The 19,361-nt window shown below is 43.1% G+C and overlaps 1 protein-coding gene across 1 annotated transcript in view; it reads right to left on the minus strand.

The window, feature by feature from the left end:
• Positions 1-19,361, minus strand: part of LOC127030986 (opsin-5-like) — a 45,126-nt gene that overhangs the window by 21,347 nt on the left and 4,418 nt on the right. The window contains exon 2 of the mRNA XM_050917665.1: positions 687-774. Within this exon, the coding sequence (XP_050773622.1) occupies positions 687-774 (88 nt within the window). The remainder of the gene's footprint in view (positions 1-686; positions 775-19,361) is intronic.

Consider the following 19,361-nt stretch of genomic DNA (forward strand, 5'->3'; position numbering starts at 1 on the left):
GCTTGTCTTACTCATGTGAGCAGCAGTAGCCCCATGGGAATCTATGGCATTGCTCACTTTAGCCAGGATTAGGCCTTGTCAAAACATGTCTTTATACCTCAGCTTCGCTTTTTGGCTTTCAGATGTCACCAGTGTCCCCTGCTGATAGAGAAGGGCAGTTCAGAGGTGTACACACTCCTTGAGGTTAATGCATTTTGCATGCTTGAAGCTATTAATAATTCTAAGTATCTGAGGCCTGACTCTTCTCTCTTCTCCTACGGTAGGAGTTGTATCAGGGCTTTATATATGACTTTTCAACTTCAAAACATTTTAAAACATGAATAAATCCTCACAGCCCTTTGTGAGGGAGATATGCATTACTAGCCCCATTTTGCATGTGGAGAAAATGAGGCACGGAGCATTGATGTGGCTTGCCCAAGGACCCAGAGGAAATTGGTGTCAAGAGTAGAACCCAGAAAGTCCTGTGTTCATGCCCTACTTGTCTGTGATGGAGGAGAGTGTGGGTGGGGTGAGCTCAGATGAACCCAAAGGACATGGAACACTTTTCTGGAAGTAATAAACTATTAGTGGAAGTGAATGCGAGGTGCCTGAATCTCCCTGTGACAGACATGTCAGTAGCTTGTACCATGCCATCCTTGATGGAGATGGGTGTGAGATCACCTGCGTAAGAAGAAGTCTTTCCTTACCAAAGAGCAAATAGAGTGTGCCAAAAATCAGGTCTTCTCTCTCTGATAAGGTGGATGTGAACGCTGAAGAATCAGAGGCATTTCCCATCTGCAAAACAGAATACAAATGTAAGGGGAGGTGAATTTTTGTTAATTAAGGAATGTTCAGTTTTCCCTCTTCCTGGGAGAGCATGGCTGTTGGAAAGACACATTTTTGGCATGAGGCCTTCCTCAGGCTGCGGATAAACAAAAGTTAGCGGCTGGAATTGCATGTACATTGCATGGGTGCTGTGAATAAAGGAAGCGACACCGTTAATAAAGGGTGTGGCGCTCAGCTAACTGGTTGTGCAATGGGCTGATGATAGGACCAGATTGTACTGCATAGCTGCTGGTCATCTCACTCAGAGCATGGTATAATTAATTACAAATTACACTGACTAGCTGCAAGTTAATACTTTTTAAAACCATCTGACTTAGATATGTGACATGACAAAAAGGCCACTCACTGATTCAATTGCCATGTTCCTCTCTATGGGTGATACTTGGCCCCATTCAAGTCAATGGGAGTTTTGCCCTATTTTAGCAAAGTGGTTTTATATCAAGCATCTTTCTCATCTGTCAGCGGGATTCCTTAGGGTCTGACCTCCATTTGTCACATGTGTTAAATTCGTGCAGATTGAAATGGGCTATATACCCTCAAAAAGATGACCAGTAGAAACTAAAATTGAAGGGCTAGGTTTTCAGCCAAGCCCAAGGTAGCCTCCAAATATGAATCACCACTTCTAGGCATGTGCAAAACCCTTATTTCCACCTATATGCCTGTTCTCTGCACACTGATAGCCATTTGCACACGCAACACACCCCCAGAATCATTTTTGTTAGGCCAATCAATTGCTCACAAAAAAGTGGGGATGCTGAAAACATGGCCTTAAGTGGCTGGTTATGACTTTCTGCCCACACAGGCAAGAGGTTGGTTATGGTATACATAAAATACAAATCAATGTCTTTCTGATGGATAGATTTATCTGCCACAGTTGGAGCAATATACCACTTAAACCCCGGGAAAGAGAAAAGTGCTATGTTTCCTTTGGCACCTCCTGCTTCTCACTCTCCCTTCCCTGTTTATTTCCTGAAATTCCACAAACAGATTACTGGGGGCCTGGTGTGTAGCTTTAAGTATCACTTTTCAGCAGTTCCTCCTTCTGAGAGAAACTGAGAAGCCATACCTGAAAAGGAGCTCTGTGTAAGCTCAAAAGCTTGTCTTTTGTACCAGCAGAAGTTGGTCCAATAAAAGATATTACCTCACCCACCTTATCTCCATAAACTGAGAAGCCAATAATTTATTATACACAACTCTTGCAGGACGAATGTCAAGCCCAAGGTTCTATCTATTGTGCATGGTCACTAAAGGGCTAAGATTCAGCTGGGCTCAGGCCTACCTGCCTTATCTGTGAATACAACCACCACCTGCAAAAAGAGTGGGTGCGGAATTCCAGGAAGCATATTTGTGCCCACACAAACATAATTGGCATCTACAGTTAGTGCAAGTAGAGCGGACAGATGTCCCGATTTTATAGGGACAGTCCCGATTTTTGAGTCTTTTTCTTATTTAGGCTCCTATTACCTCCCACTCCCATCCCGATTTTCCACACTTGCTGTCTGCTAACCCTAGGTGCAAGTGCACATATTAGCTCTTGTGGGCCTGGAGCAGGTAATTAGTTTCCCACACACAAATACTTATGAACTCAAACATTGTGGGAGCAAATTTTGAGCTCATACTTTTTGCTGGCACAAATCGTCTCTGCAAAAGAGAAGCCAGCCAGCTGGAACTGTACTCCCCGGATTCTATTGCACTGACCAACAAAGGTTTGCTCTTATATCCTTGTCCAAATTTTTCCTGCTCTCACTGTTGTGCACTGTGATAACCTGCCTATAAGTGGCTGCATTTCACTGGAGCTGTTTCTATAAAATGTGCTGTCTTTTGGTATGAAGGCCCCTATGGAAACATATAGGATTGTATGACCTCCTGGTCACAGTCACCCTATCCTGCCTCTTACTCCACTTCATACCAGATTGCTGCCTCCCAGGTGCCTTAGGGGATACCAGGGTAATCAGTGCCAGCTGCAGTGTTGTGGTATTTGTAGTGTGGATAACACTAGAGACTGGACTGCAACCACCCATGCCACAGAGTAACATTCGGTTAGTTGTCTGAAAACAGGCTTACTGTGCAGTGGCAATCAAAACAGCCAACAGAATGTTAAGAACCATTAGCAGCAAAGAATCCTGTGGCACCTTATAGACTAACAGACGTTTTGGAGCATGAGCTTTCGTGGGTGAATACCCACTTCCTCAGATGCATCTGAGGAAGTGGGTATTCACCCACGAAAGCTCATGCTCCAAAACGTCTGTTAGTCTATAAGGTGCCACAGGATTCTTTGCTGCTTTTACAGATCCAGACTAACACGGCTACCCTCTGATACCCAAGAACCATTAGGAAAGGGATAGATAATAAGACAGAAAATATAATGCCACTATATAAATCCATGGTACGGCCACACCTTGAATTCTGTGTGCAGTTCTGGTTGGCCCATCTCAAAAAAGATATATACCTGTACCCTGATATAACGCTGTCCTCGGGAGCTAAAAAATCTTACAGCGTTATAGGTGAAACCATGTTATATCGAACTTGCTTTGATCTGCCGGAGTGCGCAGCTCCCCCCTCCCTCCCCCGCTCCCCAGAGCACTGCTTTACCGTGTTATATCTGAATTTGCGTTATATCAGGTTGTGTTATATCGAGGTAGAGGTGTATTGGAATTGGAAAAAGTATACAGAAGGGCAACAAAACGATTAGGGGTATGGAACGGCTTCCGTATGAGAAGCGCTTAATAAGACTGGGCCTTTTCAGCTTAGAAAAGAGATGACTAAGGGGGGATATGATAGAGGTCTATAAAACTATGAATGGTGGCGCAGAAGTGAATAAGGAAGTGTTATTTACCCCTTCACATAACACAAGAACAAGGGGTCACACAATGAAATTAATAGGCTGCAGGTTTAAAACAAACAAAAGGAAGTACTTCTTCACACAACACACAGTCAACCTGTGGATCTTGTTGCCAGGAGATGTTGTGAAGGCCAAGACTATAACAGGGTTCAAAAAAAAGAATTAGGTAAGTTCATGGAGGATAGATCCATCAATGGCTATTAGCCAAGATGGTCAGGGACACAACCCCATGCTCTGGGTGTCCCTGAGTCTCTAATTGCTGGAAGTAGGGAGTGGACGACAGGGAATGGATCACGTGATAATTGCCCAGTTCTGTTCATTCTCTCTGAAGTCCCTGGCATTGGCAATTGTTGGAAGACAGGATGCTGGGCTAGGTGGATCATTGGTCTGACCTAATATGGCCGTTCTTGCATTCTAATCAGGTAATAACCACTTTCTCTCACTATTAACCTGAGCTGGATTCAAACTGACTCCTCTGTTTTGAAAAGCTCCCCAACCCATTTCCTAGGCCCAGAATCATCCAGTTCCCCTCTTTTAAACTTTCCTGTTCCTGAGCCTCCTGGTTTCATCCAGGAACTTAGCAGAAATTCAGTTTTCATGGTATACAGCCCAGATAAACCCAGGTGAACTGTGAAACATTCAAAAAAGCCTGTTCCTGGGAGATTTCCACTGCAAAGACATTCAGGACTATTGGATGCTCCTCTGATCTGAACCACCAACCCATTTTCAGATTCACTTGCAGGTAGTATGTACTAGCCAGTTCTGTCAAAGATGGCAGGCCACCCTTGGAGTTAGCATGAGGGAGGACCTTGTTGAAGGCCAGCTGCTGATCTGAGCTCTCCTGGGTAAATGTTATTTGCTAAGGACTGATAATGTACTCAGCCCTCTGCAGGGCAAAACCAAAGACAGGCCCTGCCTTAAGCTGTTTACACCCTAAGCATAAAAGAAGGGGTAAATCCTGCTCCATTTAAGTCAAAGGAGTCAAGATTTCAGTCAAGATTTCACCCAACATGCTCAGGAAGACCCAGAGGAAGAGGTAGGTTTAAGGCTTGATCCAAACTTCACTGAAATCTGTAGGAGTCATTCCATTGACTGCACTGGACTTTGGATCAGGCCCTTACCTGTGAGCAGTTGTCTTACTGTTGGGCTTGGGGTTTGTTTTTATTAAGTTGACGACACGTTAAAGTTTGTTAGCCTCATGGACTACAAGGATTACACAATTTTTATCCTCAGGTTTCACCCACGTCCTCCCTCCAACAAAACAATCAACTTTGTATTCAGTTAAAGAGTGTGTCCTGGATTGAAAGGTAAACAGCAAAAGGGCTGAAGGCAATTTAATAATGTGGTCTGTGGTTAAGTCTCCATGAGCATTGTATAAAACTTCTTTTGTTGATGTTGCTTGATTACTTCCTTCAAGCACTCTCGTGATGGGTGTAGTACAAGGACCTGTACAAAGTAGAACAGAATGTTCTGCCCCATCAAAGCTGCTGTTTGTTCATTAACTCAGTTTGCCTAAATAGCCAAGGCCAGATCCCCATGTGACATGCATCTGATGAAGTGGGTATTCACCCACGAAAGCTCATGCTCCAAAACATCTGTTAGTCTATAAGGTGCCACGGGATTCGTTGCTGCTTTTACAGACCCAGACTAACACGGCTACCCCTCTGATATGTGACATGAAATCAGTCTAGCTCTACAGCTATCCACAGAGCTAGGCCAGTTTACCCAGATGAGAGTGTGGCCTCAAGTTTTAGAAAAGCAAGACTTTTCCCACAGGAAACAAATTATGATCATTCTTCTCTTGCAACAAATGGGCCTTAATTTTTATTTTTCATTTAGGACAATGGGATGCCAATAAATAACACAATATCTCCACACCTTTATTCTCTTCCTGCCTGTGTCTGCAGCATTTTCCATGACTCCATATAGCCTGCAACCTCGCTGCCTCCTTCAAGTCCCTCTTAAAGGTTCACTTGGTGAAGGTACCCTGCAGCACTGATCGCCTGTCTTGCTTTCACTCATCTCTATCCCCAGATTACATGCTGCAGTAACAAACAGACAATGCCATTTTATTTTGAAATGATTCACTCCTCTCTTTACCTTCGGAAAAAAGAGACCTACTTGGCTGAGGCCACCCAGAGAGGAAACGACAGAGCTGGGAAAAGAGCATCAGGGCCTGATTTTCACAAGCATTTTGCACCAACAGTTCCAGCAGATTTCAACAGGAGCAGAGATTGCTTATCATCTCTGAAACCCAGACACCAAGAAGCTCTAATCACCGTGGGACAGATTTTCAGACATACAATATGTGGAGCATATACTTGCACGCCCCTGATTTACACCTGCAGACGTCAGCACACAAGCATGCATCAGTGTAGAAAATATGAGGCTATATGTCTATATACAGGGCTAAATTGTGCCTGTCTCTTCACACAGATGCACAGTGGTGCAGGAGAAGGATACACAAAGTCTGTCCCACCTTACGGCATGCATCTAAGAACTAGGCAGAATTGAAGTTCTGTTGCTTGAGGAGCTCAGGGACTGCTCCTTCCCTGCTCCCATGGAGAGCACCCTGTGGTGCCTCAAAGGGGCCATGATGCCATCTTCCTCCATCATACCAGCCCATAAAGTATGACCGGTATGTGTGTGTGTCGGGGCGGGGGGAGTAATTGAGCATGCCACAAAGAGATGTAGCTTGCAGGTGCATTCCTAATGCTCACCAAGAAGTTTTATGGGATGTTGTGCCTTCTAATGCCCACCTTCTGCTGGTGCGACTCTACCTCACCCCCACTACAGGGATGTCTTCAAATCCCGAGATCCTGTAATGATTTGTGAAGAAGTAGTCAGTGAGCATTCAGAAAAAAATGTCCATGTCAGGATAATCGCACACACAGCCATGCTGTTTGATTCCAGCTGCTAAAGGCACTTTCCATATGGCCTCCTATCTTACAGTCCATCCAGGGTAGGTTCACAGTCTGTGAACACTCTGCCATGTGCTACCCCTTCCATGAGTTGCAGCACCTCAAGTGCAAAGAGGCTGGATTCCAGTACATGCTTTTTGGAAAGAGATGATGCTTCATACCATTAAAAAGCCTTCTGCAGCCAAGGATGTATGGCTACATCTTGAAGATGCACCAGTGCCAGTACTGGTACATCAGCCTTAGGGTGTTTTTCAATGGTTATCCTTATACAATTAAACTAACTGCTATCCTGTGGGCAACAGCAAATTCCTAGGCCATGGAAGGCCACAGGATTTGCTCCTGGCAACCCAAATTCTAGTTACGGGGTTTGTTTTAAACCATTTCTGTACTCAAATGATTGCACAAACTGCTTCACAGAGATTCTTGCTCCATAACAGGATTTTACAGTCAAAAGGAGTGAACTTAAGGAATTGTCTATTTTATATCCTTGGAGCCCCCACTTTTTTTTAAAAAAAGTCTTGTTGTTTCTTGCACTATACACCGGGGCCTGATCCTCAGCAGGTGTAAATCAGCATTGCACCACTGAAGTCAATAGAGTGACACCAATTTTACACCGGCTGAGGACCTGGCTGCAGTTCTTCATTTGGTGATGTGCTGTGAAACTTCCGAAACCATTCACGTACCAGCGGGACCTTTTCTAATTTCCATTGCCATGTGATATCTGAAATGGCGCTAGAAAGATGAGGCAGACACATCTGTTTGTGAGGAGCTGTTGAATCACCTTCTGTCCCCACGTTTCATGGCTGTTTCTAGTTGGTAATTTGTGTGTTTGTTTGTTTGTTTACTCCAAGTACTTCCTCATTTAAAATCCTAGCAGGATAGACAGTAACCTTGCTGATATGGGTGTATTTTTAAAAAAAAGTTTAAAAGTTATGTTCATTTTCTTAGGATGCCTAAGTCATCATGTTTTATTGGTCTAATTAGTTTTCCTGTTATTTCATGCAGCTGTGCCAAAGGTTCCAAGGTGCTTAGAAAGTTAATAGGGGGTAGTAAAGTGGAACGTTTCACACTTTTCAGAATATTCACTCCCTCTGCTGATAACAAATAAATTGAAAAATATTTTACTCTTTTAAAAAAACCAGGGGAGGAAATAATGAGATAATTACATTTTAATGGCTGCTAGCCTGCGTCTGGGATGTTTAATACCTGCATCATTTCTGATCTTTTCTCTCTGCCCCACACTTGTGTACTGTAGGAACCCCTTATAAATAGGAACCATGCCAATGAGTGATAGAATGGCAAGTGTTGTAAAAGGAATTCAGCTGAAGACAATGTGAGGAGAGGGGTCCCCATGTGCCGGGCAGGACAACTGACACCCACACTACCTGTTGGTGGAATGAGGAGCTCCCACCCTGGGATGAAATGCGAAGCCAGAGGTGATATGTGCTGAGGGTATGTTGGGTAAGGTGACCAGACGACCCGATATTTAGGCATTTGTCCCACATTGGTTGGGATACAATTTGTCCCGATATTTTGCAGTACTCCTTTTCTTTTTTTCTTTTTTTTTCTCCACCAGCGACCCCCCTCCCCCCATGTGTCCCAACATTTTCTTCCCTCATCTGGTCACCCTAGTGTTGGGTGAGTTCTGCTATAAGAGCCATCCTAGAACTAGTGCATGCTGGAGGTAACTAGACATCCATCCAGCAGTGCACACACACATCCCTGCCCCAGGCAGGGCAGCTTGGAAGAGTGGGTCCTAAGCAGTGTGCTGGGGAAGCAGTTATGAGATCCATTCGACAGATAGTGCTATCCTAGATGCATGGCTAGTTCATCCCCCAGTGATGTGAGAGAATATTGAATACACAGTAATAACTATCTCCAAAGAGAGAGAAGGTGAGAGTGTGCTGAGGTGAGATCCTTCATCCCTGCAGCTCCTTCAACCAGGCAACAGCTTTTCTGTGTCTCTTCATTGCATTGATTAGCTGGGCCCTATTTTCAGAGATGTGGGATGCAATAGAATATCCAAACACTGGGTTTGAATGTTCTGGTTGAAAGGACATTTAAATGCTGAACTGAGCTTCCATGGGCAGTCTTTAAATGTCTCAGTAAGGTGCCAGCAGGTGTGAAAATATAAAATTTGGCTCCCTGTCTCTTTTTGGATCTTGAATTATTTAGGAGACCCCATGAGGGTATAACCTGGACTAATAGGCTGGAACTGAGAAAGGAGAAATGTGAAATGAATATCAGAAAAAACTTCCTGACAATGAGTTGTGTCAAGCATGGGATTGTCTCGAAGGGGAAGGAGTGGAAACCCCAGTGCTTAGAATTTTAAAGCTGGACTGGACAAAGAAATAGTAAACGTACTGTAGGGAACATTCATGCATTGCTCTCAGGGATATGGGCTGGATCTCTTCCACCTTCAACGTTTGTGATTCTGCAAGCAAGATAAGTAGTATTACCTCCATTTTACAGACGGGGAAACTGAAGCACAAAGCGGTGAAGTGACTTGCCCAAGACTACGGAAGGAGTCAATATCAGACTGGAATTCAAGCTTACAAGTTCCTGGCTACCAGTCCTGTGCTTAGTCCACTAGACTACACTGCTAACTGTGGGATGCCATGGAATTGCTAACAGGCTTTTATCTGCAGCATTTCATTTAAGACACAAGACTACCTAGAGGATAACTACTGGGCTAATAGCTCTGGGGGGTACAGTATTTCTTTTCATGGATTACTGATGACATTGGAACTCACAAATGGAGCAACTACAAAGTGTTATTTATACCTGGGTAAAAAAGCCGGACTCCCATCCAAAACTGCACTCAGACAGATGAACCTAATTACTTCAAGTAGCAACTAAATTGGCTTTGAGTGTAAATCTATTTTAAGGCACTAATTGGTGTTAAACTGCCAATAGATCTTCATTCCCTGAGTTACTGGTCCCTGTACACCACTTCACTGTGGACTTAAATTAGTTTGGCCTGGTTCATGACTTTCTCAAGACATTGGGTTGGTTCTGCACACAAGTCACAGGGTTTTTATAATGTGGGTAGCTTTCCCCACCAGTAATCAGAAAGGGGAGTCAACAGGAAACATTTCAAAGGCTTTTTAGGTCAGATTGGTGATCAGGGTGGAGGCTATGCCTTAGCCAGCCAATAAAAATGCTTTCATGATCAAATTATTCCCATTGGATTAATGTCCAAGTACTATGAAAATGGTGGAGCTGACTGGAGAAATTAGATAAAATGGCCAAGTTTGTTATATTGCGACAAATGGGCCTACGAATTTACCCAAACTGTGAGCTCAACTGTCAAAATTATGTAAAAGTTCATAATGTTACAATAACCTAGAACAGTAATAAGCAGACCTCAGTGATTCAGGGGCCAAATTAGTGATCAACATTATTCAAAAGAGCCACATTCACTGTTTCATTTACTATAGTACTATATAGTCATATTTAATCAGTATGACAGGAAATATTTAGTATGTGTGTGTGTATATATACACATTATTCTCCCAGCAAAATGACTGACCAAGTATTATTTTATCAACTACAATTGGGTAACATAGTAAAAGCATCCGGATTGGTTAATAACTTAGATGGTTAATAATTAAATCACACAGAGTGTTTTAATATCCTGTGCTGCAAAGAGCCGCAGGAGACACATTAAAGAGCCACTTGTGGCTCACGAGTCTCAGTCTGAGATGAACAAATGGTGATGGGAAAAGGTATGAAAAGGAGATAGAATAGCTGAATTAGTCTAAACAAAAAGACCAAGCTGATATGTATGATTCAAGGACTATATTGACATTATGCTTGTTTTTAAAACAGGAGCTGTGGAGCCAGAAGTTAATAAGCCAAAATGAGTGTGTCAGATATTAGGCCTAATTGGTGGACAAAATAATGAAGGGATGGCCTATTTCATCCATCACTCCCTTTTTGGTTCCATAAAAGAAATAGGTTTTGTGGGGGAAAGGACAAAAAGAAGAACAGAAGAGATGGAGGCAACTGGAGCAGGCTTCACCAACCATGGCTGCCACTTGCACCATTTCCTGGCACCCTGGGTCATCTTCATCCTGATCCTTAGAGGTGTTCTGACCAGAACTGGCCAGAGAGAGCAGGACCCAGATTACATCATCCCTACCAGCTCCCGCTGAATCCTAAACACCACGTGGGATGATAGTTATTGCTATCTCTGATACCATCTAACAGACTGTCACACAAGGGGGCTTTTCCTTCTAAGATTGGGCTTCAGCAACAACAGCAGCAACATCTCAACTAACTTCTTCTCTTTTCCCCAGAAGGACAGTTATTACCATCTTGGATACTATCTAAGAGACTATTAAACACAGCGGGTTTTCCGTTCTAAAGACTCTCTCTTGCTGAAGGAAAGGGAACAAGGAACGTTGTTAGAATGAAAGCTTTATATAATATTTTACATTTAAAATGTTTTGACTGTTTTTCCTTCTTTTCTGTATCTTTAATAAAAGGTTAAAAGGATTTTAATGGTGTGTTTGCCATAGTGCTAAGCGGGCTGAGTTCTCTGTATACCAAACCCCAGACCTTGTTTAACATTGTTTAATGTTGGACAGTGACTGGGTTATGATAATACCTTTAGCCCATTTATCCCATGTAAATTAATATAACAGTTCCATTCTGCACTGGTTGTTTAGGAATCTAACCCACCCATCTACAGAAATCTAGACTCCCTGGGAAAATGGGTTCATATGCTGGAGCCCTTCATTACTCCATGGTAGATTAATTGAGCGTAATGCACGTTTCTGTATGTGGGCCTTCAACAAGCAGTACTAGTCCTATGAGGCTAACTGGAGAACTCATCTGGGATTAATCTATTCCATACTGATCCTTTCAAAGGAACCTGATTAATTCTATTACATACCAGATACATACCAGAGAGCCTGTATCTTGGATGTTTGTGTTTCCTTTGGAAAGCAAGGTGAAATTATTGGGAAGTATTAGTAATAAAACAACGGATATAGGGCCACATGGTATTTGAAATGCATTAAGAAGTCATTGGACCAAGGAGGAAGTGCCTGGCTCTGGATTAGTCTGAGACTAAGATTTTGATTTTGCACTGAGAAAGAACCATACAAATATAGGATGGGAAAGAACCTCTCCTCCTTCCCCTACTCTCAGGCAGAATTAAATGTAGCCAATCCAGATGAAGATTTGGATTTGGACACATTAAATTTCAGCTCAGGTCACCAGCAAATCTGGGTAAAGGGAGGTTTCACCTCCTTTTCTTTGTTTCTTTTCACTAAATATTCATCAGATTGGTCTAAATGCTGCTAGGGATGCCAGGAGACTGGAATCTCATTGTCTTTCAAGACACACACAGACACCTAAGGAATGAGGCCCCAGTTCAGTCAGAAGTTGAGAAAGGTGCCTCTGTCCATTATTGGGAAATGCAAATAAACCTGCATAGCCCGAGTCTGCACGAGAGCTCTCAGCACCCTGTGGAGCTGTTTCTACCATTTGGGTGATGCAGATGTTTAATACTTGGCTTCAAGCTTTGGCAGACAACAATCGAGAGAAAAACAGGCAGGTGCAGGGGAGCTCTTGGGAAGGCTCTTTGACTCCCAAAGGATGGCTAGGATTTGGCAAAAGGAGATGTGGAAGGGGGAGTGTGCCCATTGGGATGTATTTGGGGAAAGGATGGTTGCTTGCCTAATATCCCATAACACAGGGAGGTCTGCCCGATGCCCACTGAAAGCAGGGCTCACATGGCCAGGACAGGGAGAGGCATCTTTCTTTCCACCTGAAAAGTGTTCCATTGCAGTGGGTGTTTATCTACTCCTTGCTTCAGATCAAACCCTTTTCTGGTGCCAAGGAAGCAATCATTGACCCCATGCTGCAAGGTAGCAGCTCCTGAGCCCCTGTGGAAGATCGCAGCACACGGAGCTGACAAATCCTCTAGCCTTCCTCCAGCCTACCCTGCCACATGCCCCAAAAACTCCCTGCATAATTGGACTCCACAGTGCGTAGCCCTATGTGGGCACTCCAAGTTCCATCCTCCTCCTTTTTGTGCAGCAAACCCACACCAGCTCCACCATGTTTGGGAGAACCTCTGCAGCCATGGAGAGGAAGGGGCAGGATTTGTTCCTTGGAAACACCTTCAACAGTGCCAAGGGGACAAAGGGCACCCCTAGCTGGGAAGATGAGGGATGCAGCAGGAACCCTGGGTTGGCATTAATAAAACTAGTGTAGCTGTCCGTATGCTAGTTGTTTCCCCACCCCAAGTTCAGAGGATCTGTGTTACCCAGAGGCACAACAAGAACACAACTTTAGATTGCTGTAAGTTAGGCTGCAGCTGGTCCCCTCCCCGATCCCCATCAGGCTGGACCAGAGGACCTGCCTTTCTACCCCACACCATGTCAGGTGCTGAGCACAGCTCTACTGTATACAGGTATTTGGGTCTCAAATGTAAAGCTCAATAAAAGAAGCAAAAAAAAAATGTTAACACATATTTCAGCAAAAGCATTTCCTACTGAGCTACTGCATCTGCACAGAATACCGTTTTAAGTTCTAATGACTGTTAATGAACAAAGCGGGGGAGAGAGACCAATACAGCCGTTGAGCTATGCAAACTCGGCCACTGCACTTGTGTTTGTCCTGTGGAACAAGGTGTTATATATGAAACAGCGTCGGCATCACAGGGAACAACAAGCCAGTTATTGATTCCTTCAGCAACAGTCACAGCCAAACTGTTGTGCCACTGGCAAACACTCAAATCTTCAGGACCTTTTTAGTCCTGGTTAGTGGTTAGGCAGCACAAGTGTGAATATGATCTTAAATTAAGCACAGCCCCCTGCTAGTCATCCTATTGAGTCTGAAGAGCCTCTTAAAACCTATCACATTCATTCCTCCCACTTCTCTTTATTTGATAATGAGAAATAAGAACTGAACATCCTATTTAGAAACGTCCCAGTCTCATGAACGAGATTGCACAGTATAATGTGTCCAATTAGGAGACATATGTGAACACCAGGATGATGACCTGAGCATATTTGTTCAGGTTTTGCACAAAAGAGCTATCCAATCAAATTGTTCTATTCCAGCCAAACTCCAGCTACAGCTGATCATCTCAGATAATGATGTCAAACTTCTGTGAAACAAGGTTTTCATTGTGAAAGAAAAAGAAATATTTACAGGAGAGTAGGGCTGTTTTTATGCAGTAATGGAAAGAAAAGGCTAGACTCCAATATAGACACAGGTCTTCTGCTTCCCAGCTCTGTGCTGTATCTGCTGGACTGAGCCACTTCCCTACAGAATAGCAAATCTATTAAGTACAATGATGATGGCTAAATTCAGAGTCAAAGAAACATTGTGGCTAGTGAACATATTCTGGTCACACACTGGAACAAATTTTCGTCCAGCCTCAAGCTAGGTTCTGATTTCATGCACCCAAACCCTACATCTTTTTGTTCTGTGTTTATCCAGCACCTAGAACAATATGGTTCTGGTCCATGACTGGGGCTACTAGTACTACTACTAATAAAAATAATAATTAATTTGTGAATCAGGCCAAACTCTTAGCTGGTTGGCCAGTTTGATGGCACACATGGCTTCTTATGTCCACAGAAGAAGTGCATGCTCACTTTTGCAGGTGAAATCAACTGTGTGTACAGAAGAAAATGTGTAAAATTAAGAGGCCAGGACAGATAATCTGAATTATAGTAAGTTCTTCTGCATTTCACACAGAAAATTTAAGCCCCTGCTACAATCTTCCAATTCAACTTCTACACTATAGCTGTTGATTTTCAAAACTGCACTGTCACAGGCAGACTGATCCTTTAAGGGGAGTCAGGTTCAGCCTTACCTGTGAAGATCAACTATTCTCCCAGCTGATCAGGAGGTCTTGGGTAATGATTGGACCCTGCTAAGAAGGTGAGAGGATTTGCACAAAAGACTGAGAAAGCTAAGCTGCTGGGAGGATAGTTGCATTCTAGGGTTGGTCCTGATGGGAAGGAGTTGTAGGAGACTCCTGAAGTAAGACAGAGAGAAGGCCAACCTACAAGCAAATGCTTGGGAGTGCAGACTGGAGTAGATCCAGATTAGGGGAAGAGTCTCCAGGGAACAAGCTCTTATGGCCAGCAGCTCAGGAAGTGGCAGGCCTCCAGGGAGATAGCCTAGGAAGGCAACATTCTGAAGAAGTGGGGGAACTGTAGAGCCTGATGATGGTGGAAAGTTTGTCAAGGATGGGGTGCAGAAAGAGTGGAAGAATTTTTTTGTTCCTTTGAGTTGGGACAGTGTTACCCCAGAATGGAGGGATTATAAGTGACCTTCTGGAGGGCTGAGTTAGGGGATAAGTTAGATCACTGCAGGGCTGGAGTGGCTATCAGAGGGGTGTGCCAAAGGAGAACATGTTATGCCATGCCCAGCAACAAGGTGATGTGCTGGCTGATGAGTGGCTCTTCTACTTGTGCATGCACAGTTATGGATAGAAAAAGACGTGCATGTACACTCTTGTTAATTTGCTCAGTCATGCACATAATTGCCTATCTGCACATAAAATTTGTGAGGACAATTGGATGTACAAATTAGGTATGCAACCACACAGTTTTTGATGTGCACTTTTGACATTCAGGCTTAAATTTTAATTGTGTGTTAATAAACTGGCAGTAAAAATATGAAAGAAGAAAATCAGTTAAAATTTGCATCCTGGAGGTCTTCCATTGTGAAGAAGACAGAGCTCGTGTCAAGGAGGCAACAACAAATACCATAAATTCTACTTAAAGAAAAATACTCCCTCATTAGTATGTACTTTACCGTTACATGGACTAATAGCTAATATCATCCTGTTTTTCTTGCATTGCCTTGTTTAATGAGTGTTATTGTTTGTTCTGCAATGATTATTTTGGGAATATAATAGTTCCTACTGATAATCCAGTCCATCTTTGTTTGAATATGCTTATTTGCATGACTGGTGGGTTTTAAAATATTTGTAATTCACAAGTGTTAGATTTATTCCGTTCCCCCTCCCTGTTCTTCTGGAGCTTTCCTAACTGCTTGTAATGCAGTGGAAAATGTAACTGTCGCAGGTGTCTCCTCAATAGCAGAATACATCCATGAGAGGGTTATTGTAAGTCTATGAGACCTTCACCCGCCCACTTAGGTTTCATAGTTGTTCTGGGCAGAGTGAAAACTCCCTGACTCTCCTTAAGTAATTGTTCACATAGCATAATTACTTGTATACCCTGAGTACATCCTTAGGAACAGGATGCAAAAAGTCACCAGAGTTAAAGTAGATTGAGATCTGCACAGGAAATCAACGCAACTAATGTTAACTCCATGAAACTGCCTACTTGTTCTTAGCATGAGCTAAATAACCAAGGGAATCAATCCACTCCCCACTCCTTCCACATTTATATCATGCTCAGTGCCCCTTACCTTTCTCACAGGCTTTTCTGCATTGATTTATAGTGAGAATGACAGTCCCCTCTCTATGTCCTCTGTAAGATTGATGGAAAATAGAAATCCAGCAAGCTTCCTCTTGCTAATTTCCAGGTCAGATGGGTGTGATCTACAGATTAACAATCTGAGACACTTTTTTCCTCCTGTAAATTGTGAGGGACAGTGAGATTTGAATAGATGGAGCTATTTAATCCATGTCCACAGCATGAGTTCCAGCCAAGGAGCACCCAGCATAGATCAAGAAATTGAGTGCAAAGGTGGCTTTAAATCACATTTATGCTCCCACAATCCTGGGTTGTTCTGTGCTGTGCCAGGCTTCCAGGATAACTAAAAGCAGCCTGAAAACTGCTATACAGTTTTTTTTCTGTCTGCCAATTGCCCCAAGGGTCCCACATAAACCTCAGCCACACCCCCTTTCCTGGCCACAACCCCTCCTGTGTAGTTGCTGCTCTCCTGGCCAGTTACATCCCGGGATCTAGCTTGCTGTGTCCCTCTTTTTGTTTGTTTGTTTTTGTTTCAGGAGAGTAAAGAAAAAACCTTCACAGCTTTCTCCCCACCCCTTTTGCTGGAGCAGCTGTGTTAGTAAATGAAGCTTGTTGGATGACAGAGACAAATAATCTGAGTTACACCAATGAAACCCCCAATGAAGTGATTGGGGCTGCACCAGCATAACTGGAGAGAATCCGGCTCGTTGTATTTAACCAGGGTTTCTGGGTCTCTTTTAAAAATGAAATTTCATTTTTGACATAGACAAAGTATTGACTTTGAGATGTGAGCTACCTGCAAATGCAGCAATTGTTTTCGCACCAAGTTGTCTTCACTCAGAGATTCAACTCCACCAGAATTTTATCCTTTTATTGAGTGTGTGCTGTTGGCTCATCTGTCTGAGTTTCCACTGAAAAAAACAGGCTAGTTGCAATGGAATCATGATGATGAACACACTAGAACCGCTCCAATGAGGAAGGGAAATGTTTCCCAAGCCTCTTCCAGCTGCCCCATGCAGCCCTCATGTGCTCCCCTCAAATCCCTTCCCTCCTGTGCCATGGCTGCAAAGAACTGAAAAACAATTTGGGTTTGTGTTTCTTTCATTTCTGTATGATGGAGAAAGAGAGGTTTTTAAAATACTATTTGTTTTCTTACCTTAGAAAAATTAGCAGGTCTGGTCTTCCATGGTTTTGCTGGAGAACCACTGGGAGGTCTCAGTGGTTTATTGCTCTAGTACCTTAATTGAAGGGGTGAGGATTCTGGATCTTTAACAAAAGCTTCCTTTAGCCAAAAATGTTAATTAGCCATTAATGATAAGTAGTATTAAAAATATAATTAAAAAATGCTTTAAGCAGCCTATCCACTTCCCTTCTTAATAGTACAGCTATTACTCTCTTGGCTCTTGTGGTGTCACCAGTTCACTAGTGCTTGAGTCATTATCGTCTGTTAGCCTAGACAGGTGCTTTTTAATGTAAAAAGCAAGCAGAATAAAAAAATCGAAAAACCTCTGGGATTAACCTCTATCACAAAGAAGCAGAGAAGGACACAAGGCCAAGTCAACACACACACACACACACACACACACACTTCATGACACTTGTAATGAATTTCTGAATTGCAGGAGCTCTCTTACAGCACATGGCACCCAGCTGGGCTCTCCTTCTGACTTGAATGCACAGAAAGGAGCATGAGAACTGGGATGAAAACACTGCTTTCTTAAGGTGTTTTCATAATTGTCAGAATGAAAAAGCTGCTTCACAGTATTTAATTTCACAGCTAAAGACAGTCCAATCTCACTGTTCTTTGTATGATGAATGTCCTTAGGAGCTCACCTCTCACTTCCTTTTGTGTCTAGCCTTAGCATCAATTAAAATGCTTAAACTTATTAAAGCCCCAAATTATAAGATCCACAGTATGACTGTGCTAATGCTGGAAAGGTATGGTAATGGTTTCTTTTTTCCCTCACTATATATTATTAATCAACCTTTAAATTCCTCTTTGGAATTTCATGAGAAAGTGACTCATCTATTTTCTCAAAAGCATAACGGATAGAAAATGCAAGGATCCTCCCCCAAAGTCATATATTTAGATTATGTATTTGTATACGTGATTTACTTGTGTATGCACTGAAGTAAATGCACACATAATGGGAAAGTTAGATGTCTAATTGGCTGCTCATTAAGTTACAGCCCTTGTGTATGCAAATGTACTTTCAGTTTTGTCTGTGCAATTAAGCATGTACATTTCTGAACATTTGGGCCTATCTGTGGCCTTCAACTGTCACAGCTCAATCTAGTTACCTCCTGCCAAAAGCAGCCTTTGAGGACCTAGCAACTATATGAACCTTACAGTAGCTAGCAGAGAGGCCAAGCTGTTTGAAGACCTTCTGGTGGTGAATCCCATGGAAATAATAAGATCTGGGCTGTGTATTGTTATAGGAAAGTAAATTGCACTGGTATTGTGCTATAAAGAGACTAACTGTGAAGTTCCATGAGAAGACCTGGGGTGCTGTTAACGTATTTCCAAGGCACTGCCTTCAGAAACTGCAGAATGGTGTAGCCATGGGTCATGCTGTGGGAACATGGGCCAGATTCACCCACAGTGAAATTTGATGAACGTGAAAGAGAATCCAGTAGGGGAGGAGGTTGCAGAAGTGCCAGATGCCTGCAGTCTCCCTTTTTCTATGATGAGGATGAAGGTGTGCATTGGTGTGGAAAGGGAAGTGGGTAGGATATTCAGAGACTGCACTGATTCAAGGGGTCAACAGGCAGCACTCCTATGCAGCTCTCAGTGGAACGTAAAGCTCCTTCCCCTAGTGGGAAACATCACATGCCTTAGAGTAAGATCAAGAAGCTTCACTGGAATAGGGAGTTGTATTTATACTTTCCTGTGCCAGCTCCAGTGAATCTGGCTCCCAGAATGCAGCTGTTCTGTAGCTTCGTTAACATAATTGGAAACACCTTTTATTTAGTGGCATGCAAGTCATTTCATAGAATCATAGGATTGGAAGGGACCTAGAGAGGTCTTCTAGTCCAGTCCCCTGCATTAAAGCCAGGCTGCAGGACTTAGTATTATCTAGACCATCTCTGACAGGTGTTTGTCTAACCTGCTCTTAAAAATCTCCAATGATGGAGATTCCACCACCTCCCTAGGCAATTTATTCCAGTGTTTAACTATTCTGGCAGTTAGGAATTTTTCCCTAATGTCCAACGTAAACCACCCTTGCTGCAATTTGAGCCCATTGCTTCTTGTCCTATCCTCAGATGTTAGAGAACAAATTTGCTCCCTCCTTCTTGGAACAACCCTTAATGTACTTGAAAACTGTTATCAAGGGCCCCGCCCCCCAGTCTTCT

The sequence above is a fragment of the Gopherus flavomarginatus genome, chromosome 11, assembly GCF_025201925.1.
Source record: "Gopherus flavomarginatus isolate rGopFla2 chromosome 11, rGopFla2.mat.asm, whole genome shotgun sequence".
Taxonomy (NCBI): domain Eukaryota; kingdom Metazoa; phylum Chordata; order Testudines; family Testudinidae; genus Gopherus; species Gopherus flavomarginatus.